This window comes from Pseudopodoces humilis, chromosome 18 (assembly GCF_049639895.1).
Source record: "Pseudopodoces humilis isolate 2021_Gansu_Grassland_sample_001 chromosome 18, ASM4963989v1, whole genome shotgun sequence".
Lineage (NCBI taxonomy): Eukaryota > Metazoa > Chordata > Aves > Passeriformes > Paridae > Pseudopodoces > Pseudopodoces humilis.
The window spans coordinates 17,602,458-17,627,483 of NC_142217.1; the positions used below are offsets into that span (position 1 = coordinate 17,602,458).

The 25,026-nt window shown below is 53.2% G+C and overlaps 2 protein-coding genes across 7 annotated transcripts in view; one reads left to right on the forward strand and one right to left on the reverse strand.

Moving 5' to 3' along the window:
• Positions 1 to 2,992: 2,992 nt before the first annotated feature.
• On the reverse strand, positions 2,993 to 14,249 carry SCNN1G (sodium channel epithelial 1 subunit gamma). The gene is made up of 13 exons (XM_005523230.3): positions 14,186 to 14,249; positions 13,676 to 14,000; positions 12,637 to 12,931; positions 11,997 to 12,190; positions 11,502 to 11,605; positions 10,852 to 11,015; positions 8,035 to 8,133; positions 6,750 to 6,867; positions 5,951 to 6,029; positions 5,815 to 5,872; positions 5,413 to 5,474; positions 5,142 to 5,217; positions 2,993 to 4,740 (listed from the first exon to the last, which is right to left on the reverse strand). Exons 1-13 carry the CDS (start codon positions 14,214 to 14,216, stop codon positions 4,351 to 4,353), a joined length of 1,995 nt encoding a protein of 664 aa, XP_005523287.2. The 5' UTR covers positions 14,217 to 14,249; the 3' UTR covers positions 2,993 to 4,350.
• A 917-nt stretch (positions 14,250 to 15,166) lies between these two features.
• Positions 15,167 to 25,026, forward strand: part of USP31 (ubiquitin specific peptidase 31) — a 44,979-nt gene continuing 35,119 nt past the window's right edge. For 5 of the 6 annotated variants that reach the window (XR_001331473.2, XR_001331474.2, XR_015774093.1 and 2 more), the window contains exon 1: positions 15,179 to 15,376. Coding sequence is in view for 2 of the 6 variants with exons in the window: in XM_014252594.2 (XP_014108069.2) it covers positions 15,182 to 15,376 (195 nt within the window). In the remaining 4 variants the exon portion in view is untranslated. Of the gene's footprint in view, positions 15,377 to 25,026 lie in introns of all 6 variants that reach the window. The other variant, XM_005523111.3, reaches the window with a different exon arrangement.

The following is a 25,026-nucleotide window of genomic DNA, read 5'->3' on the forward strand; positions in this document are numbered from 1 at the left end:
TGGGGATGTGGGGATTGGGGCTGTGGGGCTGTGGGGCTGGAGCTGTGGGGCTGTGGGGCTGTGGGGATGTGGGGATGTGGGGATGGGGGAATGTGGGGATGTGGGGCTGTGGGGGTGTGGGGCTGGAGCTGTGGGGCTGTGGGGCTGTGGGGATGTGGGGATGTGGGACTGTGGGGATGTGGGATGTGGGGCTGTGGGGATGTGGGGATGTGGGGATGTGGGGATGTGGGGATGTGGGGCTGTGGGGATGTGGGATGTGGGGATGTGGGGATGTGGGACTGTGGGGCTGTGGGACTGTGGGGCTGTGGGGCTGTGGGGATGTGGGGATGTGGGGCTGTGGGGATGTGGGACTGTGGGGCTGTGGGACTGTGGGGATGTGGGGATGTGGGATGTGGGGATGTGGGGATGTGGGATGTGGGGATGTGGGGCTGTGGGGATGTGGGATGTGGGGATGTGGGGATGTGGGGATGTGGGGATGTGGGGATGTGGGGATGTGGGGCTGTGGGGATGTGGGGCTGTGGGGATGTGGGATGTGGGGATGTGGGGCTGTGGGGATGTGGGGCTGTGGGGATGTGGGGATGTGGGGATGTGGGGATTGGGGCTGTGGGGGCTGTGGGGCTGTGGGGATGTGGGATGTGGGGATGTGGGATGTGGGGATGTGGGGCTGTGGGGGCTGTGGGGCTGGAGCTGTGGGGCTGTGGGGCTGTGGGGATGTGCGGATGTGGGGATGTGGGATGTGGGGATGTGGGGATGTGGGGATGTGGGGATGTGGGGCTGTGGGGATGTGGGGATGTGGGGATGTGGGATGTGGGGCTGTGGGGATGTGGGACTGTGGGGATGTGGGGATGTGGGGCTGTGGGGATGTGGGATGTGGGGCTGTGGGGATGTGGGGCTGTGGGGATGTGGGGCTGTGGGGATGTGGGATGTGGGGCTGTGGGGATGTGGGGCTGTGGGGATGTGGGATGTGGGGCTGTGGGGATGTGGGGCTGTGGGGATGTGGGATGTGGGGCTGGAGCTGTGGGGCTGTGGGGATGTGGGGATGTGGGGCTGTGGGGCTGTGGGGATGTGGGGATGTGGGGATGTGGGGATGTGGGGATGTGGGGCTGTGGGATGTGGGGCTGTGGGGATGTGGGGATGTGGGGATGTGGGATGTGGGGCTGAGGTCATTGCCATCCCTGCCCAAGAGCTGGGCCCTGTGGCCAGAGCAGGACCCCAGGGACGGGAGGCGAGTGGGGGCTGTTGTGAGTGAGCCCCTGACCGGGGCTGGCTGAGCCTCCTGGGAGCACCGTCCCAGTTCACCGGGCTCCCCACCTCACCCTGGAGCCAGCGCAGTGCGACCGGGGATGTTGCTGAACCCTGGATTTTACAGCCTGTTGTTCCCATAAACTCCGAGCTGAGTTTCTCAGACACTTTGGGTTTATGATGTTTAGCGTGTGCCAGTCCTGATTCTCAGACCGTCCCCAGTGGTTTCCTGTGTTTGAGGAGTTCAGCACAGTTCAGTGTTTAACTCACAATGAAGTAAACGATTTCTGTAGCTCAGTGGTTCTCTGCCTTCTGAGGATTATTCATAAATGGAGAAAAGGTGTTGCACCTGCCCCAAGAGTAACTGCAAACAGCACCTGCGGGACACCTGTGCTCTTCCAAAGAATTTAAAGCAAGTGTTCTCCCCAAAAAGTGCCTCTCAGGACACATATCCTGGGTTTTCAGAGGGTGAGCCCTGACATTTCTGCTGCTGGACCACTGCAGGTTAGCAGCCTTGTTCTCCATCAAAGGACATTCCCCTTTTTGGAACTGCAGTTCTTGATATAGTCTGACCAGTCCCTACACTAGATTTTGTGCAGGGTTGGCACCATTCTGTTTATTTTCCAAGGTTTTGTTTTGCTCTGGGGAGGCCTTAGAACCACAAACCTCTGACCCATCCCAATGTGTGCCAGCTTCCAGTGCCTTCCCCAGCCCTAGAGCCAGGTGTGGGGGGTTGCCTCCTGTCAGGGGGCTGATTGCATGACCAGCACTCACTGATTTAACCCAGCTCCGAGAGCTGGGGGGCTGCTGGGGGTAGGCAGGGGTATTTGAGCAGCCTTGTGGGGGAGAGAGACAAAGCTCAGGAGCAGCTCAGCAGTGGGGAAGGAACAGTACCAGGGTCAAACTGAGCTTGGGCAGTCTCTCCTTAGCACTGCCTGCAGCAGATGTGAGCAAGCCCTGTGGAGAGCTGTGGTCTCTTAGGTGCTGCTGCACACACAGGTACAGATGTGGGGTGGAAGAACTGTGGCATGACCCACTTTGTGATGTTTGCTTGCTTTCCCTGGGAAGTGACCCGCAGTGTTCCCTGCAGGCTGTGCTCTGTGGGAGCTGGGGGCAGCTGGCCCCTCTGCATTGGAGGGCAGGTCCTCACTCAGGTGTCATGGATCCAAACCAGCTCCTGTGCAGCACCACCGAGCTGGCAAGGAAGGAATTTGTGGTGAGGTGTTCCTTAGCTCTGGACTTTGCTGTTACTGCTGTCCCTGCTGTAGTGGGGACAGCTGATGCCTGTAACACCAAGGGGAGCTGGGGCTCCTTAGGCTGCTCAGTTCTGCTCTGGGTCTGTCCTGCCACAGCTGCCCATGGGGCAGGATTATCATGATGAGTGTTTGAAGCTGTGAGAGGTGATGGGGATGAGCCATGGCTTGCTCAGGACACCTCTCAGGTGCTGAGAGGTCTGGGGACACCTGAAGTTCCAGTGGCTTTGGTCCCTTGCTGGTTAACATTGCTTTCTGAAAGGCCTTTTCACTGTTTCTTCTTGCAGCCCATGTTCCTCCTGCCTGCTCCTGAGCTGGGTCCCACAGAACCCCCTGCTCCATCTCTGCTGGGAGGCCTGGGGTACCTGGCTGGGAGGCTTGGCCCTGCTGAGAACTACAGCCCTGGGCAGACAGAGACAAATCCCCCCAGCTCTCAGGATGCCTGCAGGGAACAAACTCATATAGTGGTAATTTAAAAACAAAAAAGGGCAAAGCAGTTATTCAAAAATATATCTTTATTTTTTCAGTTTATCAACTATTTAAATAATTCAGTTAAAATAGGTTTTATTGCACATTAAAGAACCTTTCTGGATTCTCACTGTCCTCTATAAAATAAGCTCACAGAGAAAGGAAAGGAGAGGCTCTTCCACTCAGACACCCCTCATACGCTCTGCATCGCTCTGGCTCTACAGACCCCAACAGCCAGCGTGGATGGAGCGGGCTCCGCTCACCGTCTCCCCAGGGTGCTGAAGGCAGGAGGGAGCTGGGTGCAGGCTGGGGAGCGCGGGGAAGGCGCTGCCAGCGTGGCCACGTGCCCCAGCTCCCCCAGGAGCACTCATGGCACAGGCAGCGGCCCCTGGCCCACGGGGCAGCAGCACAGCAGCTAAAACGTGGGTGCTGACACCACTCTTGAGGACAGGAGCAGGTGAAGGCAAGGTGGATGAGGTACAGATGGGGCGAGACATCCTCCAGGCGTTGCCAGCTCCAGGGCAGGCAGGTGGGGAACTGGGTGGCTGCAGGAGGAAGTCCTTGCCTGGTGTTGAGCAGGAAAAGAGCAGCCAGCTAACTCCCTGTGAGGCTTCTGGGAAGTCATTTAATGAGCTCCTTGGAAGTTATGTTTAAGGGCTGCCTGAGTGATGCGGAATGGAACAAGCTTGCAGAGGATGCACTTCATTACTGTGCTCCAAATTGGATTTCATGCCCTTTCAGATGATTCTTTGGGGATGACTCCAGCTTTCCTACCCCAGCTGTGTAGTAACTTGCTCTACAAGCACATTTCTGGTTGTCCTGGCTTTTCATCTCACAAGAAAGAGCTCCTCAGGCCACCATTGGAATCAAGTTTCTAATGAAAATTCAAGTGAGAGCTTTCCTGTTATGCTCTTTTGTGCTTCACCCAAGCCCCTGTCATGCCCTTCCTCCAAATGCCATCCTGGATTCCTGACAGCCTGGGGTTTTTCCCAGAAGTCCAGCCACACAGCAGAGTAATTAGTGTTAATGTGGCATCAATCTGCTGCTGTGGAGCAATTCCTGCCCACATGCAATGGGGTGTGTGCAGCTGGTGGCTAATGCGTGCCTTTGCCTGGTGAGACATCCCAGCTTAGTACCACATCCTGCTCCAGCCATCTCCTGCCATCATTAACTCGAGAACTGATGTTGCTCGAAGCTCCTACTGTCTCTGAGCCCTTGGCTTTTGTGTCTGAGCTTTGCTCAGGGCAGCTTTGACTGCCAGTTCAATCCCTGAGTAAGGGTCTGACCTGACAGCCCTTCAGTGCTTGTCTGGATCTGTGCCTTTCCCACCAGACACGTGGGTCCAGCACCCACCTCTCCGGGCACGTGGCTGGCTGGGTGACAAGTGTCAGTGCTGGCCGAGCTCCAGCGTGTCGGGCAGCTGCTCTGCGAAGGCCGTCTCCAGCCGCAAAGTGCTGTAGTTGGGGGGGGGTGTCCTGGGCAGGGGGCTGTCCTGGGGCAGCGGCAGGCGCAGGGCGGTGGTGAAGGTGGGCAGGTCCTCGTCGATGCACACGGGGTTGTCGTGGCCCTGCCTCTCCACGTCTCTGGCCTGCGGGGCCTTGCCCGAGCTGCGCCGCTGGCGGCCGTTCCACCACTTCTTTGCCTTCTGCCACTGGCGCCGCATGACGATGGACAGCGAGTCGATGAAGAACACCTCCACGATCTCGATGACGCACACGACCGAGCAGCTCATCCACAGCCCCAGCTGGCCCCCGAAGTTGGACAGAAGAATGACGAGCTGGAAGAGCAGAGAGCACGAGGTTAGGGTCTGCAATGGGCACGGGCCCACGGCGCCGCTACAGCAGGCGGGGAGACCCAGCCGGGGCTTGCTCAGCACTTCCAAATGCAGCGGGCCCGTCTCTGCTGTTGCTCCCTCTGGCCCTGCTTCAGAAGGGCCTCGGAGCTGAGCTTGCTGTGGGCAGCCTGCAGGCTGCCCCTGCACAGGGCTCGGGGCTGGACAGGCAGAGACTGGCCTGAGATAAGGGCTGGAAAGGGCAGGACCGGCCCAGAGGTGCATATCTGAGATCAGCTTCCTGCCCCTGCCCGTGTGGGATTGCTCCCCTGGGCAGGTGAAAGCTCCAGCCTGCGTGGGAGGAAGTGCTTCATCTCCTGGGAGTAGGGACCAGCATGCTCACTCACCGTGTTGGCAGGATTCTCCGAAATGAATCTCTCATTCAGGTCCTTGTAGAACACCATGAGGTTGGCAAGGTCTGTCCTGGGGAAGTGGGAGGCAGGCAGAGGGTTTAGTAAAACAATAACATGAAACATACTGAAAAACTATGCAAATAACCAGTTGGACCAGTAGGGCTGGGCTGCTCCAAGGGAGCTTTTTCCCCAATTGCCATCATTAGGGCTGCCGAGATCGTATCAGAGCTGGAGGTGCAAGGCAGGAACACACAGGGGGACTTACTTGTTCAGCTTCTTGTTGAGTTTTTGCCCTTTGTCCCAAGAGAGAACTCGGAGCATCCAGTCCTGGAGAACAGACAGAAAATGCTACTCTAGCTGCAGGTTCTTGTGCAGAGACCCTTGGGAAGGGACTTATGCTCCACACCTCCTTGGGCTCATATGGGTACAGAACTGAGTGTGTGACAAGCCAGCTGAGCCCAAGGGGACCTCCCAGGACAAATTTCAGTTTAAGGGTGAACTGCTGGAGGGGAAGGCCTGAGCTGGAAACTTCACACTCTTCTCTGGGAGCAGCATCACTGAAAGCTACTGACTACCCCAGGGCCTCCTGCTTTTTTGCTGAGCCTCTGGGGTTACTCAATGGCCTCTGCTAGGCTGCTGTTCTGGTGGAGTGTCACTGGGGACTGACCTCTGACACGATGGACGGCCACTGAGCAATGCTGGTGGTGAGCGCCCACTCCTTGAAGCTGCAGAGAGAAGCAGGATGTCACTTGTGAGCTCCGACTCCCACACACACCTTACCTCTGGCTGTGGCAAGGACTCACCTGCAGGCATCTTTGCAGATCTGCTGGCAGCCCAGCTGCTCCTTCACAAACTTTTCGTGCAGTCTGTAGTAGCAGTACACTGCAGGGGAGGAGCAGGATGTGTGTGAGAAGCCAGAAAGAAAACCTGCTAACTGGGCTGGAGTGGGACATCTGGGGCATTAGGTGGCCTTTGTGGCCATCGCCTACATGGTGGGGATAAAAAGATTTACCCTATCAATATTGCAAAAGACTCTTGAGAAGTGGCTGTCACTTGATATAGGCATGAAAACTGCCACACCTGGTCAAGCCCTCCACTCGACTGTTCTGTGGTGGGCACAGGTGACAAGCCATCAGGGGAAGTTTCACAAACCAGTCAGGGTGAGCAAGGGAGGCACTTCTGGCTCTGGGTGCGGGGGCTTAAGTGGGTTAAGGCAGATTTGCCTCATCTCAGCATGCTGGGTGTGCAGCAGCTGTGACAGGGACATGGGGTGCAGGGGCAGTGTGACAGGGACACTGGGGTGCAGGGACTGTGTGACAGGGACACTGGGGTGCAGGGGCAGTGTGACAGGGACACTGGGGTGCAGGGGCAGTGTGACAGGGACACTGGGGTGCAGGGGCTGTGTGACAGGGACACTGGGGTGCAGGGGCTGTGTGACAGGGACATGGGGTGCAGGGGCTGTGTGACAGGGACATGGGGTGCAGGCTACAGGGGCTGTGTGACAGGGACATGGGGTGCAGGGGCTGTGTGATGGGTTGGTGCTGCAGGGGACAGGAGTGGCAGCTGAGGCATGTGCAGTGCCAGAGGTGTTTCAATACTAACTCCAGTTAGGGTTCTTCTTGTAGTTGCAGTACTCAGCCCCAGCAGGTAAGGGCTGTGCGTACTGGGCACAGCCACACGAGTCCACCATGGCCTTCTGGAAGCAGGAGTGCAGGCAGATCTGGGGAGAAAAAACAGAGCTGGGGGCTAAGAGGCAGCACCAAGCTCCTGTGCACCCAAAAGCATCCTGCTTATCACAACAGCAGCAGGAGAGGAAGCGTTTCCCTGGGCTGTCAGGCTCTGCTGTGAGTGAATATAAACACAGACAGAAAGTACAGTGCAGGGTTGAGACTCCAGTGCAAAAAATAAGATTATCTTCTCAGAGGATTACATGTATGGGGGTTCTGTGAATGCCCCCACTTCCCCTACAGCCACCAAAAGCTTGTGTTGCAGTTGCTCTTTACAGAGTCAAGGAGAGGGTTTTAGGCCTGCCGTGGCACGTGGCCCATGAATCACTAACTAGGTGTGGGAAGTGACTCACAGCAGCAAACTTCACAGCTTCCACCAAACCCTGCTGGTCCTACTGGGAGAGGTGAAGCTGGAAGGATTAACAAGGCAGCAGAGCTGTGGTTTGTGCTAAAACACTGGGACATGCAGAAACAGAACTTCTCTTTTAAATCCCAGTCAAGCCTTTTGGTCCCAGTCCCAGCCCTCCTGAGCACTGAGTTTCAGTGAAGTACTGTTAATAAAAACCTGAGATAATGTCTGGGTAATTCTACCTGGCACTACACCACAGCAGATTTCATATTTCCCATAAAACACAAATTCAGCCTAGACCTGGGCTTTGCATCAGGCAGCAGGTAATGTAAGTACAATTCTTCAAGTGGAGAGTGCCAGAACAACTGACACTCTCCAAGAGGACCCAATTACATAAACCATGCAAAATTAGTGGAAACTTACTCTGTAAACAAACATCCTGCTATCTGGATACTGATTAGATGGTTTCTGTTATTCTTGGAGTCCTAAAGGTCACAATTTCTGGCTTCAAGGGTTACTAAGCTGCAACCTTTACTTGGCCAATATTTTCCAGTCTCATTGCTTGGAAATTGCCTAATGAGCTCATGTTCTCTCTTTATCTAACACGGTGCCTGAGGGAACTTCAAACAGCAACCACTTAGGAATAAAAGTTGGATTTTAAGAAGTGCCATTGCATTTTTCATCAGTGGTAAAAGCAATAACCCTGTGCTCAGACTGTTCCCACTCTCAGGTCCTGAACCACAGACTGTTATAAAGCTTTTTATGCAGGTAGTTTTCAAGCAACTGATAAACCCAAATGTAATGGCTTTACCTGGAGTGAGTAGCTCTTGTTATAGAGATTTTCCACAGGTATGTCATCTCCTGTCTCTGTGCAGTCACTGTAGGGTTTGCTCAGCTTGCGAGACTGAGTCTGAGAAACAAAAGAACAAAACTTGTTTTTTTGGAGTTCACAGAGAAACAAAAGGATTCAGTGACACTTTATCCCAACTCTGAAACTGTAAGTGATAAGGCAGCTTTGAATAGAATGTTTACCTTTTGCTACCTAAAATGATTTGTCGATCCCTTGTCAAAACAAGGGTTTTTTGTTTCTAATATCCGTTTCCCAAAAAACTGCTCTGGCGGGATTCTCTGCTGTCTTCCTGGAAACCTTCTGCAGGAATGCAAGGTGGTATGATCACAGCAGTGAGGATTTTTCAATGCAGAGTAATCCATATGCATGTTCTCTCCTAGTCTTAGAGGCTGTGCATGTTTACTCTGGATGTTTGTGTTCTGAGCAGGTTGTTGGATGGGGTTTTTTGGTTATTTTCTGTGAGGATCCCCACCTGCCCGAGCTGTTGTCGCACTGGCTGCTCCTGTGCCGTGGGTAAACAGCACTTGAGGCTCCACTAGTGCTCAACAGCACCTCTCTCAATCCACTCTAAATCAAATGTTTGTGTCTCCCTCAAACCTTTTTCCAGGTGCTGCTTTGACCCTTCCTCTCAAATGCTAATGACTTTTCCTGTTCTGCAATCTCTGCCCAGAGCAAAGAGCTCTGATATGCCAAGTCTGTGCCTGCAAGCTCTGTGAAACCAGGGCTGGGAGCCCTCAAATTCCCAAAATCTGATTGCAGCTCCATGGCCCACTTCCTGCAGACTGCCTTACCTCCCTCAGCCCCTGCTATCTTTCTGCAGTAATTATTCAATACAATAGAGTGGCCTGAAACCACAAGAAACATCCATTTAAGAATCTATTCACCTTTCTCTACAGAGTTTAAAATTAGAATTAAAAAGTTCTATACAAAGGATCAATTTAGCAGGAACCTGAGAAAGGCTCATCACCCCTAAGGCACGGAATGCAGCTCCTGAGGCCACACGATAGAAGCATACCTCACCACTTTGTCTACAGCAAGAGAAGGCTCTGGGCTGGCATGGTGAAAGTCGGTGCTTTTAGAGATGCTCAAATCTCTCTTTGGAGGGAAAGATGGGATTTCTGTATTAGAGATGCATTACTTCTGAAAACTGACTGAAACCTGCTTTTAAATTCCACCTACAAGATAGTGCCAAAACACTGCCTCAGTCTGCTCCTGGGGCTTCCAAGAGACGATCGATCCTTTGTGTAGAATTATTTTGTTGTGGCTTATGCTCCTACAAAAGCTTACTTGTACCTTCAGGTACTGAAATAATTTCCAAACTAAATATTTAACTAAAGCACTGTAACTCTGACCAAGCAATGCTTTGTTTGCTTTCCAAACATCTTGGAATATTTTTGGAGATGGGGGGCAGCCCTAGTACCCAGCAGAAACCCATGAGCAATAACCAGACCCTGATGCTGTGTTCAGAGCCCAGCAAGCAGCTGATGTGGGACACAGCTGCTGTGTCCTCCTTTGTGACCTTGCACGTGGGCACAGGGATTGACCTGTCCTGACAATCCTGACCCCCCACCACTCAGCAGGCTCTCTGGAGCTGTCCTTTCCCAGCAGGACAGTGATCCCCAGCTTTTGTTCTGAGACCAGAAATTGTGTCCAGCTTCTATTTTGGTTGCCTCATTAGAATGCAATTGATCCCTTCCTCATGACAAATCTTTTATATACAGACACTAAGATGTGCCCAATCTTGTTTCTTATACTACAGCTACAGTCCAAACCTATTGTGCTAAGAACATATTACATTAAATATTGAGACTCTGCCTTCCGTGGCTGTCTCTGTACTGTGTGATGGTGACAGAGAAAACAGTCTTGTGAGACTTTGTGTCCTCACACCATCCTGGTTCCCAAAGCTCTCAATCATGATTGACCAAGGAGTTGATGCCACAGTTTTCCAGACAACTGGAAGACAGTTAACTATTTGCATTTTGTAAACCATCAGCCCTCTTTTAATGTCTTTTCTAATGCAGGGCCTACCACGATTCGGCACACCCAGATAAGGAGGATGGCTGATACTCCCACCAAACCACCAGAAAGAAAAGCAGAGCTGAAGTGCTCACTTAACAGCCCATCCAGATGAAAGAGGACCTGGCACAGCTTTCGCTGCTGTGCTGAACCCCCTTGGGCCAAATGCCTCCTCTGAACTACACTAAATGGGGAAAGCAGGAGCTGCAGCTCTCCTTGCCTTTGCTCACAGCTGGCAAAAGCACAGCCGCTGCCCACGAGGGTGTTTTTACTGCTGGGATAGAAAGAAAACCAGCAAAATGAGGCTCACATTCACAAAACAGCTCAAGGGGTTGTGCTGCCACCATCCCTAAGGACCTGACCCCAGTGCGGGTACCCACAGCTCCAGCTCAGGGACCCTCGTGGGATGAAACTCCCTGCTCATTGCTGAAGCCGAATGAGGCACTTGGCAACACATTCTTGTGGTTGTGGATTTTGCTGTGAAAACAAAACCAAAAATCCCCTGGAAAGCCAAGGGGTGGAAGAAAAGGGAGAACAAACAATATCCCAAGCTGCTTTGGTTTATAAAGACCTGATTTTCCCAAGGCCTCTTTTGTTCAGAAAAGTGCTATCACAGGATTTCCCTCAGGGCACTTCAGCTGCTGAGTGGGAGGTATTTGAAGGCCTTCGAGCTGCTGGCTCTCTGAAATCACCTCATCAGCTCCTATTTACAGCAGTACCAAGGCATAAGGGGCGCCCCCAAAGGAGATTGTTGCCACTCACAAAGTGCATCCCTATGGAGGTGGCCGCTGCAGTTTCAATTTCAGTGCCGATGTCTTCAATGAAGGGATACTCGTTTTGGTCGTGGACGATGATCTTGGCTCCCGTGGATGTCACCAGGAAGGGGTTGTAGTCGGCTTCGTCGATGTACAGAACAACCTGCAATCCTGAACCACAGAGACGAGGCAGGAAGTTACACCAGGAGCCAGAGCCACATTTCTGGTCAGGGAGGGCAGCACGGTTTATTTCATGTTATCTGGCCTTAAGCAGAACTGTAGCAGCCAAACACAGCCTTGGCCCAGCCAGAAATATCCTTTGGTGGTACCGAGTACAACAAACAAATTACATCTGCGTAGAACGTGGCTGGAACTCACTTTAAAAAGTTATATAACTGGGCAGCAGTAATTTCAGCTGGAAAACATTAGTGATGCAATGATATTATCTGTATTCTCAGGCAAGAGCTTGCACTAGTTCAAACAGGCATTTCCCCAATCAGCCTGTACATCTACAGCCAACACATCGCTCACGCTCCAGCAGGATCCAGTTTGCTGAACCACTTGTTATCAAACAGTTCCTCTGCAAACCGCCCTGGAACACCACACGTGTGCAAAGTGCCCTGGAATAGCCCCTGTGTGCCAAGTGCCCCCACTCACCGTACTCGCTGCCACCCGTGGACGTGCTCAGGATGGTCCCATTCTCGCCACTGTTGAAGGTGTAGCAGTTGCCGTGGAGGGGGTGATGGAAACGAGTGAAGTGCCTGGAAGAAATCGAATATCGTGACATTAGTCCCTGTAGTTCTGCCTGTGGGAGAAAGGCAGCATATTTGGGCTTTGGTTTTGAGAGAGACAGACCAGAACTGCATGGGGGGTTTATTATTTCTTTTCAAGAAGTTTATTTTGCTGAAATATGTGGGACTCTTTCTGAGTAATTTGAAACTACATGGCAGTATGATCTAGTTTAATACATCAGGAGATGGAAACTCGAGGAAGTTTTAATGTGGGAATGGGGGTTAATGGCACAGGGGAGGCAAATTCACAGAACTAGCAGTGGCTCCTGCTGGAATTCAGCAAATACCAAATATTCCATTCCTATATATTATGGACTTGGAAATAAACTGTTAAGATGGCAGGAATTTTCTGTGCACTGACCTTTTGTCACAAGATAGGCCATCAAAGAAACATGTCAGTATAAGGTCTTCAGCAGAATAACTCAATTTTTCCTTAGTCTCCAGGGGAATTTGTGCCATGATGTTCATGTAATGCAGCTTGTACCACTCCTGGATAGCGTTAACACCCGAACTGAACGTGTACAGGGCACACTCACTGCTGTTGTTCGCATCACACTGACAAGCACAAAGGTGAAGAAACATTTCAGATGAACTGAAATCATGGATTCTACAAGGGAGGTGTAAATGAAGGATTGCACAAGGTACACCCTATAGTGTTTCTCTTCCACAAAAACAACCATGTATGAAATTACAGTGGGCATCAAAGACCTTTTATGCAGGGCTAAATGATATGACCAAATATTTCAGGACCAAAAAAGGTCACAGATGACACTAATTCTATTTGGGAAGACTTCAGGAAGGTACTTCTCTTTCAGAGAGCAGGAGGTGAATCTGCAGCAGCCACGGCAGCTTAGGCAGAAGAGCAGACAGGGTGCTCTTCACCACTGTGTACCACAAAGCCACCTGAGCAGGCAATAAAACCTGCCAGAGGGACACTGACCCCAGCACAGCCCTTTGCTGCCCCACGGGGAACCTGCTGGCCAGGGCACAGTGACACTCACCAGCTGAAAGCCAATGATGTCATTGGAATCACCCGAGTTCACGATGGACGAGTCCTTGTGAAAGACACTTCCCTCTATTTTCCTCTTCTGCCCACTGTGCAGGTCAGTCGCTGTCCTGGAGAAGTCCTCGACCTTCAGCAGAGGGATCTGCTGGAAGAAGTCGCTCCCTGTGCTGTTCCAGTCATCCACTGACCGGCGCACCTTGGACTTGCCCTCAGAAAATCCATAGAAAGTTTCCAAAGCCTTTTTTGTCTCTTTGTCCAACTCAGATAAATATTCTTTCATGGCACTGTACCTGTGTGGAAGACAACATGACAGTGACATCCCATCCCACCTCACTGCCCAGCTGCAGTGCTCTGCCTGCTGCACTGTGGTTGCCAGGGCTGGGGACAGAATTCCCCATGGAGGTCTCAGAGCAGTTTCTCACACCAGTGAGGGCAGACACAGTTATATCCATGGAGATCTCAGAGCAAGGACCACAAGAAGCAGAGCAGACTGAGCTACAGAGAAAGTTCTCCCAAAACTCTCAAGCTCCTTATATTAGGAAGCCTGAGGAGACAGAGTATGTTGAAATAAGACTTCATCTGTGAAGAGTCATCAGAGAGCAGGATCCCCGTGGGGACCCGGGGTGGGAATCTGGCAGCACAACAGACAGTAATGTAAAGCATGATTTGACAAGAGAAAAAGTATTGTTGATAGACCATATAAAAATCCCCCATAAGGAAAGAAAGAAGCAAGAGAGGAGTGACAGATGTCCTCTTTCTATTCTTTAGGAGATGACGCTATTTGTAATCCTGAAAAGAAGGGAATTGGAAGAGCCAAAGAGCTGACAGGGACTGTCTGGAGCAGAAAGCAGCGTGAACCGAGCCGAGGTGAGCAGGCAGCAGCGAGGAGTGAAAGGCACACGGCGCAGAAGGGGATGTGGCACAGCAGGTGCCGTACAGGTAAACCCACACTTGGGAAAGCGCTGACAAGCAGCACCGGGACGAGCTCGGGAAGGAGTCCGGTGCCGTGCTGACCTCCCAGCCCCGGGCCTTACTTGTAGGGGTTGATGTTGCAGATGGTGACGGCGGGGAACGGCAGCTTCTGGAACTGGACGGTGACGGAGACCGAGGCGCTGTAGTAGTTCATGAGGAGCTCCGCGCACTGCCAGAGGATGAGCCCCACGGCGCTGAGGGTCAGCAGGATCCAGAGCAGGCGGCGCAGGCGGCCGCGGGACACCACGATGCGGCGGCAGCCGTGCGTGTTGGTGTTGAGGCAGTACCAGCGCATCAGCTCGCTCAGCGTGGGCGCCTGCGGGCCCCGCACCGGCAGCGTCCGCTTCAGCCGCGCCGTGATCTTCTTACCGGGAGCCGTGGCGGCCGCTGCGGGCGAACCGGGCGCTGAGGGGGCGGCTGGGGGAGCGGCGCCCGCCCACCGCCCGGTGCCCCGCCACCCCGCTCCTGTCCCGCCCGGCCCCGCGGAGCCGTCACCCGCCATCCCACCCCTTTCCCGGTGTGTGATCCCCGGAGCCGCGGTCCCGGGGAGGATCGCGCTCGCCGCGCCTCACCTCGGCCGCCCTCCGGGCCCGGCGGCGCCATGCTCCGCTCCCAGTCCCGGCGCCGCTGCCGATGCGGTGGGGCGCGGCCGCCCCCGGACCTACCCCCGCCACCGCCCCGCCCCGCCCCCCCCCGCCCCGCCCCGGCCCCCCCGCCCCCCTCCCCGGCCGCGCAGCACCGCCCCACGGCGGCGGCGGGGGCTGCGCGGGGAGCGCGGAGTAACGGGCCCGAGCGGGGCGGGCCCGGCGGCGGGAGCAGAGCCCCCGGTGCGGCGCGCGGGGCCCGCGGGGGCGGCCCCGGGGGCGGGAGCAGAGCCGGGCCCCGGGGCGGGGCCGCGGGGCGGGGCCCGGCCGTGCCCGCCCCTCGCCGGGCCAGCACCGAAGATGGCGGCGCTGCGGCAGCGTCTGCCCGTCGCCAAGGTGGCGGCGCGGTCACGTGGCGGCGCGCCCCGCCCCGCCCGCTGCATGGCGGGGCGGTGAGGCGGCGGAGCCGCGGCCCGACCCGGCCCGGCGGGATGGGGCGGCCGCCGGGCTGAGCTCCGGGCCGAGCTCCGGGCCGAGCGCCGCGCGGGCTGAGCGGGCCGAGCGCCGGGCGGGGATGCGCGCTGCGCCGCGCCGCCATGTCGCGGGGTGAGCGGCCCCGGGCCGGCCGGCAGCGCCAAGGAGAAGCGCTCCTTCAGCAAGCGGCTCTTCCGCGGGCGCGCGGCGGGCGGCGGCGCGGGTTCGGCCCCGAGCGCCACCCCTGCCGCAGCCCCGTCCGGGCGGTCGCTCGGCGGGTTCATGAGCCGCGTGCTGAAGACCCTCTCCACGCTCTCGCACTACAGCAGCGAGCCTGAGCCCCGCGGCGCGCTCGCCCCGCGCCTGCCCCCGCCGCAGGCCACGGGCGGCCTGGGCAGCTGCTTCCCGCCGGGCCCGCCGCGCAGCCCCGAGCCCCCGCCGCGCCCCGCCGGCAGCTCCGAGGCCGTGCCCGGCGTGGCGGGGCTCCGCAACCACGGCAACACCTGCTTCATGAACGCCATCCTGCAGTGCCTCAGCAACACCGAGCTCTTCGCCGAGTTCCTGGCGCTGGAGCAGTTCCGCGGTGGGCCGCCCCCCGCCGACGGGCCGCCGCCCGCGCCCGGCGAGGTCACGGAGCAGCTGGCGCAGCTGGTGCGGGCGCTCTGGACGCTCGAGTACACCCCGCAGCACAGCCGCGACTTCAAGGTGAGCGGGGGCCTCGTCCCGTCCGGGCGGGAGGAGCGAGCGCAAGGCCGCTGGCGGCAGCAGCTCTGCGGGGCCGGTGCCCGCGGTGCGGGGCTCGGGGCTCACCACAGGTCCAAACGTGACACAAAGTGTCACCAGCACACGGGCACCGCAGGCTGCCCTGCTCGCCAGCTTTGGTGGGTATCTTGCCGCTGGTCCAAGCTCCCACGCGGTGGGAAGAACCGTCTGGCCTTGCCAGCTGCGTGCCAGTAGATCTGGAGTGCTCTGCCTGCTTCCAGCATCCTCCCAGAGCAGCAGACTCTGGTCAAGTGACAGCGTTGGACACCCACGGCAGCTCCCTGGGGATGGGACAGGTCCTGCCTCTGTACTCTTTGCTCACGGTGTTTGATGTTGGCTTATAGCTCTGGATGGTTTTTATGCTTAAAAATACCCATTTTAATGTTTCATTCCTCTACTGTGCTGCCATTAGGGAAGTTGCAACTAACTGTTGTTTGGGAGTTGTGAGCATGCATGGAAGGAGGATGTTGAAGGCTGTGCACTGTAGTCTGCTAACCAAGAACTTGTGAGTCTGGGCTGATTTGGGGAGTGTGTTTCAGGAGTAGCTGCTTAGACTCTCTTGCCTGGACTTGCTCATGTTTGGCCCTTGTGCTGCGGTTCCGTCCGACAGCCCGTGCCCTTCCTGAGCCTCATGCCTGCCCCAGGAGCTGTTGGAGCAGAGGGCTTGGTCCTTGTGCTGTGGCTTAAAAACACCCTGCATGGCTTCAGATGAAATCAGGCACAATTGTTTTAAAAGTGCTCTTAGGCCTACTTTGCCTCTTGGAATAGGGAGAAGTATTATTCTTGGCACGGAGGACTCTTCGGCTGTGTGAGAAAATCAGAGGGTGCGTGGTATCTTCCATACAATGAACTTAGAGACAGGGCAAATTATAGGGGAATTTTTCTTGCAGAGTGGCTTGCAGAGGAGATGTTCAAATGCATGAGAACACAGTGAGAACATCATTGATACAGTCTTGGGCTCTCTGCCTGTGGTTCAGCTGGGGTGCACAGCAGGTAGAGAACGGGTCCCACAGTCAGCTCTCCTTTGGTGCCTGCTGGATGGTGGGATGTCCTGGAGGGTCCTCTGAGGCGGCAGTGGCCTTTTGCACCCTCAGTCATTTGGATGGTTGCATGGCCAGGACCTCTTCCCTTTGTTTCTACTGTGCCTTTTGAGGCAGGTGTGCCCACCTGTCCCAGGGCTGTGCTGGGATATTCCCTGGAGACCCTGGCTGTTTGTCTTCCAGTGAAGGTGCCTGCCTTCTCTCCGGATGCCTGCCACAAGGACCAGGCGTGGCTCTGGTCTTTTCAGGAGAGGTTTTGATGGCAGAGTGCTTGGAAAGCCGATCACTCAGTGAGTGTGGTCTTGGCAGCACCATGGGGCACTCACCCTGACCTGTCACTGCTCCTGAGGTGGTGTGGCAGGAGAAGGAATAGTGGATTTCTCCTGAGTAATAGCAGGAAGAAAGGTTGTGAAAGCAGGATTGTCTTCTGACAGTGGAACTGATAGAAGGAGGAGCAGCTCTCTTTCTAGGCCAGGCTCTGCTGTTCACACAGGCTGTGGGAGCAGGGCTGGGATACGAGTGACAGCAGGAGGAAGAGCATCAGGGCCAGGGATTAAATTAAGGCCATGTTCTGCGGGAGTTGATAGTAGAACTTTGCTGTTTGCAGACATCACTGACGGTAAGCGAGTGATGTTCTGCTTGTGGATGGAGCTGGAGCCCATCCATCTCCTACCTGCCAGGTCCCTGGAGGTTTTAAAAAGCCTCTTGCTGGAGGGAATCTGGTCCCAGTTGATCCAGTTCAGTGCTGCACAGTGCCAGCAGCCTGGGTCCTGCTGCAGGACTGTGTCATTGTGTCAAGTGCTGTTCCCTTATAGAGGTCAATTACTTCTAATATGAAATTAATGCTTCTAAAGACAGTTAAGTCGCCTGAACCTGTTATTAAATTCGGTTCTTAATTAAACTTTTTCTGAGCAGCAGATTTGCACACTTCATTTACAAATGTAAACAATGGCCTTAGATAGGAGAAAGGCAAAGATCGACATGTTCATTCTGGAAACTGCTGCTTCCCCCCAAAACAAGGAAAACATCCCCCCACCTTGTTCTGCTTAGAGGGTGAAACATTCCTGATCTGCCTTAATGTCATTGTTTTTAAGGGTGTAAAGTGTTTTCACAGAGTAATTTCAGTCTTTCCCTCCAACAGTGATAGCCACTGACTATGCACTGATAGTAATATTTATTTGATAGGTAAAAAGTTCTTTCTTCATCATGCTTTCAAATCCATGTGTTTGTTTTCTTGCTATTTTTCCTCTTTGGGCACCAAATGTAACTGGGCAGAGGCGCTTCCTAATTCCTAAATACTTCTCTGCAGGTGCTAAATGTACTTTAGGATAAAGGCTAATATTTATTTTCTTGTTCATTCTTATATCTGTAGGCTTCTGTCTTGGAAGAGAGGAAATTATTTTCAAGGGAGCATGTCTTAGAGTTCTTGTGGACAGGGACCTTTTAAGGGATGATTTTTGGAATGCTTTTTACCCTTAGCTGGTTTTCCTTGGTAGTGTTTCCTCTTTTTAAGTTGTCTTCAGGTAACAGCCCATGCCATGGGTCTCTGGATGATGTAGCTGCTGAAACCAAGGAAAATGCAGTTCAAACCACTGGTTTGTGATAAATGGTTCATCTTGTAGTTGCAGGTTGAGGGGAGAGCCTGGCAGAGAGCTTGTGCACAGAGAGGGGAGGTTGGGAGTGCTGACAGAGCAGGGGAAAGCAGGGCTGTAGAAGGCTGAGGTAGTAGGAAAAGGTCCATAAGGACTGGACTGAGAGGTGGAAGCAGAGGCGTTTGGATCCTGGGCTGGGAGCCTGGGCAGCCCTTTGTGGGGAGCAGAACGGGAGCACCATGGCAGAGCTGGTAGTTGCTGGGTTTCTCTGCTGAGGATGACTGTCCCATTGGTCCTGTGCTCCTTTGCTGTTTGCTTTAACAATCCTTCTCTTCCGATTGCTCGGTGGGTTTTGTTTTCCTGCCCAAACAAAGCTGCTGCTTTCATAACAGGGGCCAATATTGCAGCTTGTGCTTCCTCTTTCCCCTTTGTGATGGTGTGACAATGGTGACAAACATCTATTGTATAAGCCTGGCTTTGGGCTTGTTTTTTTGCAGGGAGCTGTCCGTCCTGCCTGCAAAGTTCCTGGGAGTGTCAGGGAGGACAGAGTGCCCATTGTATTGGGAATCGGTCTGCAGCACTCAGAGGTGATGGTGGGGGTCATCAGCGAGAAGAATTTTGATTTTAACTAATTATGAAATCATGTTCTTATGGAAATCTGCCTTCTGTGGAGTGTGGGTCTTCTGTGAATGATGAGGCTCTTTCTGTTTTGAGACTTTCTTTGAGGCTCTAAGGCAGTCATACACTGAAGCATGCCAATGTTTAGCATGACCCTTTGCACACCAGAGTTGGGATTGCATTTCTTGTCCTACAAGAAGATGGCCTTGGCTGTGACCTGCGGCATGTTCAGCAAATACAGCACAGTCCCCATAACTCAGTTGGGTGGGATTGTCAGAATTGAATCTGAACCCAGAATGAATCCCTATTCGTAAGGCAGGGATTATTGTGCCATGTTAAAAGTGCTGCTTCCTTTTTCATTTATTTATTTTTAATTCTTTATTTATTTATTTTTAAATCTTGGTGTGAGATTTCCAAGTAGCTGTTTGAAGCTCGTTTCAAGGTGTTTATGGAATTCATTTGGTGCAAATATCTCATTTTGGGGCAAAATCTGCCAGCTGTGTCGGGCACTTCACTACTGTGTTGGGAATTAATCACTAGCTCCTGAGTTCTGAAGGAGCTCCTGGAAGTGTTGGCATGGTCAGATCTTTGCCCCCTGTTGAAGCTGCGGTGAGCGGTTCTCAGCGGGGGCTGCTGGGGCAGGGTGGGTGTCAGGAGCCTTCGGTCCTGCTCTCAGAGCTGTCAGCCCCAGGCCCTTCTGCTCACCAGAGCCCTTGTGCCTTGCTAATGGGGCCAGTGATGTGTCAAATGTGATCTCCTGGGTTGTATTTAATTGTCTTGCTCTCTGCCTAGCACAGGATCGGTTATTTTATTCTGGAGATGGTCAACTGCCTATTCCTAAAATATTTCCACAGAGAGCAAACTGTCCTGCCTCTGCACAGAGGGATGGAAAAAAGGGACATGAAGGAATAAATGTGAGACCCTTCACCCTTCCCTCCTTGTCCCTTGGCTCTTGGTTCCTGGTGTTTCAGTTTCTGTGTTGGTCTAAAGAGGCTTTCAGTGGGTTAGGTAATGTGGGATGTTGAAGTCCAAGTCCTTCCAGTGGTAGCGTCATACTGAGGAGGCTTGCCCTATGGCTGCTTTGGGAATTGGAGTAGACACACTTTGAAACAAAATGCAAGTTACAAATTTTCTACATCATTTTTGTGATGGTTCTTGACATCATGGAAATGTGGTTCACTGGGATCACAAAGGCCTGGCAGTCTTGCCACTTTACACCTTTTTTTTTTTTAATGTTCATTATCAATAAGATGTAAGTGCACTGTTGCATGTATGGTTTGTTTTGTTTTGCTTATTTTCCTATTTTTCCTTACAATCGCTTTACTCACTTTCTGCACGCATACTCCTAAACCCCCTGGGAGGGGTTTCCTGCAGCACATCTGCCTTAAGGCAGCATCTACCTTACCTGTGAAATCCAAATGCTTTCTGGGCATTTCTGTGTTATGCTTCAAGCTTTGATCTGAGATCCTTGAGCACAAGGCTGGGGAGCCGAGGCTGAGCTGCAGAGTTCAGGGGTTGGATGTGGTTTGCTGAGGGGGTTCTGCTAGAGGGGGCAGCAGAAGTGTGCTGTGGGTGCTCCTCTCCAGAGCAGAGGGTTGGGCAAGGCAGGAGAAGAGGCCTCGGTGTGGAACAGCTCTGCTGCTCCAGTGCCAGGTGGCCCTGGAGGTTGGCAGCACCCTCTGTGAGGCTGGAAGGGCAGATGTACATCACTGCCAAAATGTGTTTTCTGTCTTCTGAGCTTCCAGGTTCTTATTTCCATGCTGCTTGTGCAAAATGACACATGGTGAAAGTATGAGAACCGTGTCGTGCCTGGCAGCCCGTGGAAGCAGTGAGGGGGATGCGTGTTCCCAGGCAGCTTAATTGGATCTGTGTTGCTCTGTGCTTTGTGCATGGCCACACTTGATTGGAGTGAACCCTTTCTTCCTGCCATTTGTGCAAAGCACTGCTTAATGAACTTGTTTGCATGTGGTTGTGTCACTGAAGTGAATGATTGTTCTAAAGTACAAGAGGAGGCTTCTCAGAGCAATAATGATGGGATTCCCCTGTCTCAGTTTCTGTGTCCAACTTGGGACCTGGAGCAAAGCCTGGAGAGAGCAGGAGAGGCGCAGGTGTGCAGCTGGAGCTCCTTGGGCTGCCGAGCCCAGCCTTCACATCTGTCCTCTGTGCCAGCATTTACTGATAGTCCTTTACTGAACTGCTTCACATCTGTGCCATTCTCCTGCTCCTCCATCCCTTATTCCTTTGAATCCCACCAGTTGCTCTACTAGTGTAGCAGGAAAACAAGTTCTTGCTGAACAGTATGGGATTTCTGCTCTCCAAAGGGTGAATTCTCCTGCAGCCAGCACCGAGTCCTGGCGGTGCCCTCTGGCAGCAAGAGCTGTCGTCCTGGGAAGGGTGGAGAGGAGCGTGCCACTGGGGAATGCAGCACCTAAACCCACTGCTGTGTCTGTGCACACCCAGCAGCCCTGGACAGCATCATCGGGACAAACTCCACTCTCTCCTTATGCGATGAGGGAGGGTGCTTAATGAGGATTAATAGGCTTCAGCCTGGAGGAGTGAGAGTGGCTGCTGGCATGAGAGGTGTTAGGCAGGGGCTGGTGTGGTGATGCTTCTTGTCTGGGCTTGAATGTGCTGCAGAATCCCTCCGGTGCTGCTGTGCTGCTCCCTGTAGTGCTCCTCTTGGCTTTGCTTCCTCAAGTATTCTCGTAAGGGCTGTGCTTATTCCCTTCTGCATTGCACAGAGCAGGACTGTGGCTGCCCATGGGAGCTGCCATGTCCCATGGGGTGCTGCCTCTAGAGCCCTGGTGCCTCTGAATGCCCACAGGGCAAGGGAGGAGTGTTTTGTCCTGTCCTGGCTGCTGTGACAGACCTCCTGTCATCAAAGCTCCCTTGTCCCTGTCTGGTGCTTGTCCAAGGCCAAGTCCACAGCAATCTCTTCTGCCCCTGGATGGAGGAGCTCCCTTCCTCATCCCCAAGGCCTGAACCACTCTCCCCAGAAAAGAGCATCTCCAGAGAGGGGAAGGTGCTGTCTGTGTGTGAGCAGAGAGTAATTCAGGTACGCGTTTGTCTGCTGTAGAACCTGCTCAAACGCAAAACTCTGGTTGTGGGCTTAAAAAGAAGAAATAACATGGTTGAGTATAACTGTTCAACAGAAGATAAAGAATAGCCTTTCTCTCCTGTGCATGTGTGTCATTGGGTCAGATCTCTAATGAGCTGACTTTATCTGTTCACGTGCAAAATCCTTCCAGACTCACTTCCTAGCAGGGCCACACTGGAAAATAGCAGACTGGCATTTTTTCCTCTAGTTGTCTTTGTGATCTGGAACAATAATAGCAGCAAAGAAAAGGCCAGTAGTTCAGCTCTGTTTCAATCTATTTATTGCATCTTTTTGGAGCAGTAGATGAATTATTATTGAACTTTCAGTAGCTGGTAAAAATGATAACGTGTCTTTGCTGTAAATCTGCTTTATGGACAGGCAGGGACTGATACAGTTGCAGGGTGCTTGCATTAGGGGTACGTAAGTGGGATTGATAGGAAATTTTGATTTTCCCCCTTATCTTTTTGGATGAAGCCACTTCATTCAGGCTGTCTGTGCACCACTGCAAGCACATCTGGTGGAAAGGAGGATCCAGCCACCTCCTGCCAGGCTCACAAGGAAGGTGCTGGGAGGCTGCATCAGGGTCCATGCCCACTCCTGGTGCCTCATAGCTCAAACAGCTGCACCAGAATTGTTCTGGAGTCATTCTTAATACCCTGTGGTGCTGGATGCAAGCTGGTCAGATGTGCCAACCCTACACACAGAACCAGATTAGGGGCAGAGGATTAACAGCTCTTGGGGGTTGGTAAATGTGGTGGTTTTGTGTTTTTAAAGCTTTTGCTTCTTAACTCTGTATCTGAATCCAGTTACAGTTGCTGTTGCTTTAGTGCAGGGCAAGCAGAATGAGGTGTTTTAAGTGATGAGCAAAAGAGGAGTGAAAGTTTAGGGTTCTGGCAAGGGCAAAGAAACCTTCTCCTGGGCTGGAAGGGCAGACTTAGAAAGTAAATATGGAGAGGTGCTGGGTGGTCAGAGCTCTGTGAGATGAGGTTACTGCTTGTTTGTCTACTTTGCCTGTCAAATGTTCCTGGAGCTGTTCAGGAGCTGCCAGTCTGGCTGCTGAGAGGCTGCAGTCTCCCATCCATCGCTCGGGGCTGTGGGGACCCCCAGCTGCTGTTCAGCCCTGTCTATTGCCAAGGGCTGTGAGAACCTCCCCATGCTGCCCTCAGCCCACCAGGGAGGTGTGCCAGGCTGTGTGTGGTGCTGACCCATCAGGCTTGGGGGGCTGCACTTTAGGAGTTCCTGGCACTTGTCTCAATTGTTAAATTGTTTATTTGAGTCAGCACCTCTGTCTCAGATTTAATCATGTTCCTCAGCACTGACTGTTCTGATTGTGTGTCCATTGTTCCCTTCCACACGCTGCAGGGCTGGGGGTGCTGCTGCAGCCCCCTGGAACGGGGAATGGGCTGGGAGGAGAACACACAGCATTCCCTGGAGCAGCAGCCTCTGGGGTTTAAGCAGCTGTGGCCTCACTCGTGGCAGCGCTGGCAGGAAGCGTGAGTGACACCAGGAACATGCTGCCGGTGCTGCAGTGTTTGTCTAGCGGGGCCTCTTGTGAGGAAGTTGCATCTGATATTTTGTAGTGCTTCCTGAATCACTTCCAACATCTTATGGTGTGTCTCCACAGGCAGCTCTTTATCCTTAGTCCACTCAGGCTGCATGAGTGTTGAGAGAACCAGAGCAATTATGGAGGTGCTTCTGAGCCGAGCAGTGACACAGATACAGAGCAAGGCACGTGGCTGCTGTGCATCCATGGCTTCACTGTGCTGGGATTGGTACAGACTGGCTGCTCTCTGTGGGCCACTGCATCACCAGGGACACACATCAGTAAGAGCCTGGGAGGCTCTGGGCTGACTGGAGTGATGTGCCTCTGGGGAAGAGGCAGTAACAAGTACTAGCCTGGATTCCCAAAGTCCTTATGTTTCTGTACAGAACCCCTCCATGTCCACTTTTCACTTGAAATACTGGATTTGCTTCCTCCCAGCAATGTCAAGAGCCTTTTATCGTCCGCTGTGTCTAGACAGGCCCTTGAAGTGCAGTGACAGTGCCTGTTGGCTGAGCTGGCTGGGACAGAGGACACCAGATAAGGCCACTGGCTCTGGCTGATGGGAGAGGGTCAGTGCAGGCCTGCTCCCATCACACCTGCTCGTGTCATGGCACAGAGGGGCTGCTCACTGCTGGGGACATGGCTGGTGTCTCAGCTCTTCTGTCCCTTGGTCCTCTGTGGTCAGCTCACTAAGAAGAATGAGCTTGGCTTTGTTGTGACCTGCAGTGCTGTTGGGGGGAGTAAGGGACATCATCCCTTGGCACTGAGCTGGCCACAGTGGCTGGGAAGGATGGGTACAGCTGTTAAAACTCAGGTGTGTTACTGTAGGAGAATGTAGCACTTCTGGAGAGATATAGTGAGGTAACCACTAAAGACTGGACTACAATCTCTGCTTCATGTATTAGTGATTGATTTTCAGTTTGAAACTTGATGCAGTAATTTAAAGGCTGAATTTAATGTTCAGTGTAGGTTTCTTTGAACAAAGTTAATGTTTGCAAAACAAGTCTCTACATATATGCCTTACAGTCTTCCCTGCATCATTGTCTGGGTGCATTCAGCTCACCTTTCTGCTGAAGGCAGGCGAGAAGTATCAGGCTGGTACCTGAAGAGACTTTTTTGGATACATTTTATGGAATATTTTATCATTTTATTTCTGCTAGTGGATCTTGCTTTGCTTAACAAGAACTAGGAGTAGAGAAGGCTCTTTGGTCTCCATTGATCTTCAAGTACCCATAGACTGCTTCAAATTTCACTCCCCCATAAAAAGATTAGCAGCAGCATCCCAAGCTGAGGTTACATTGGACACCAAGCAGAGGTGCTGGGGTCACACCAGTGTGGCACAGAGTGTTGGCTGGGGTCCGCTCCCATGGTTCAAGCTGTGTGCACAGATTTTATGTGGGAGGGTGCTGGTCCCTGCACAGCAAGGGCAGTAAATCTGCTGTCAGAAGGGCTGCACATATGTAATGAGAGCAGATTATTTCTGTTTTCCATTATTTTGCAGCCTTGAGACAGGTGGACAGATTATAGAGCAGACAGAGTATATGTTTGTCAGTCCTTTCCTGACTCTTTCATCACCACCCCCCTCCCCGGTGACCCCATTTTCAGAGGGATAAAGCGAGCAACCCAACCTCATTTCTCAAATCTGTTGCGAAGTCTGATTAGAGAAGTGGAGGAGCTCTGGCATGAGGTGCATGTGCAGCCTG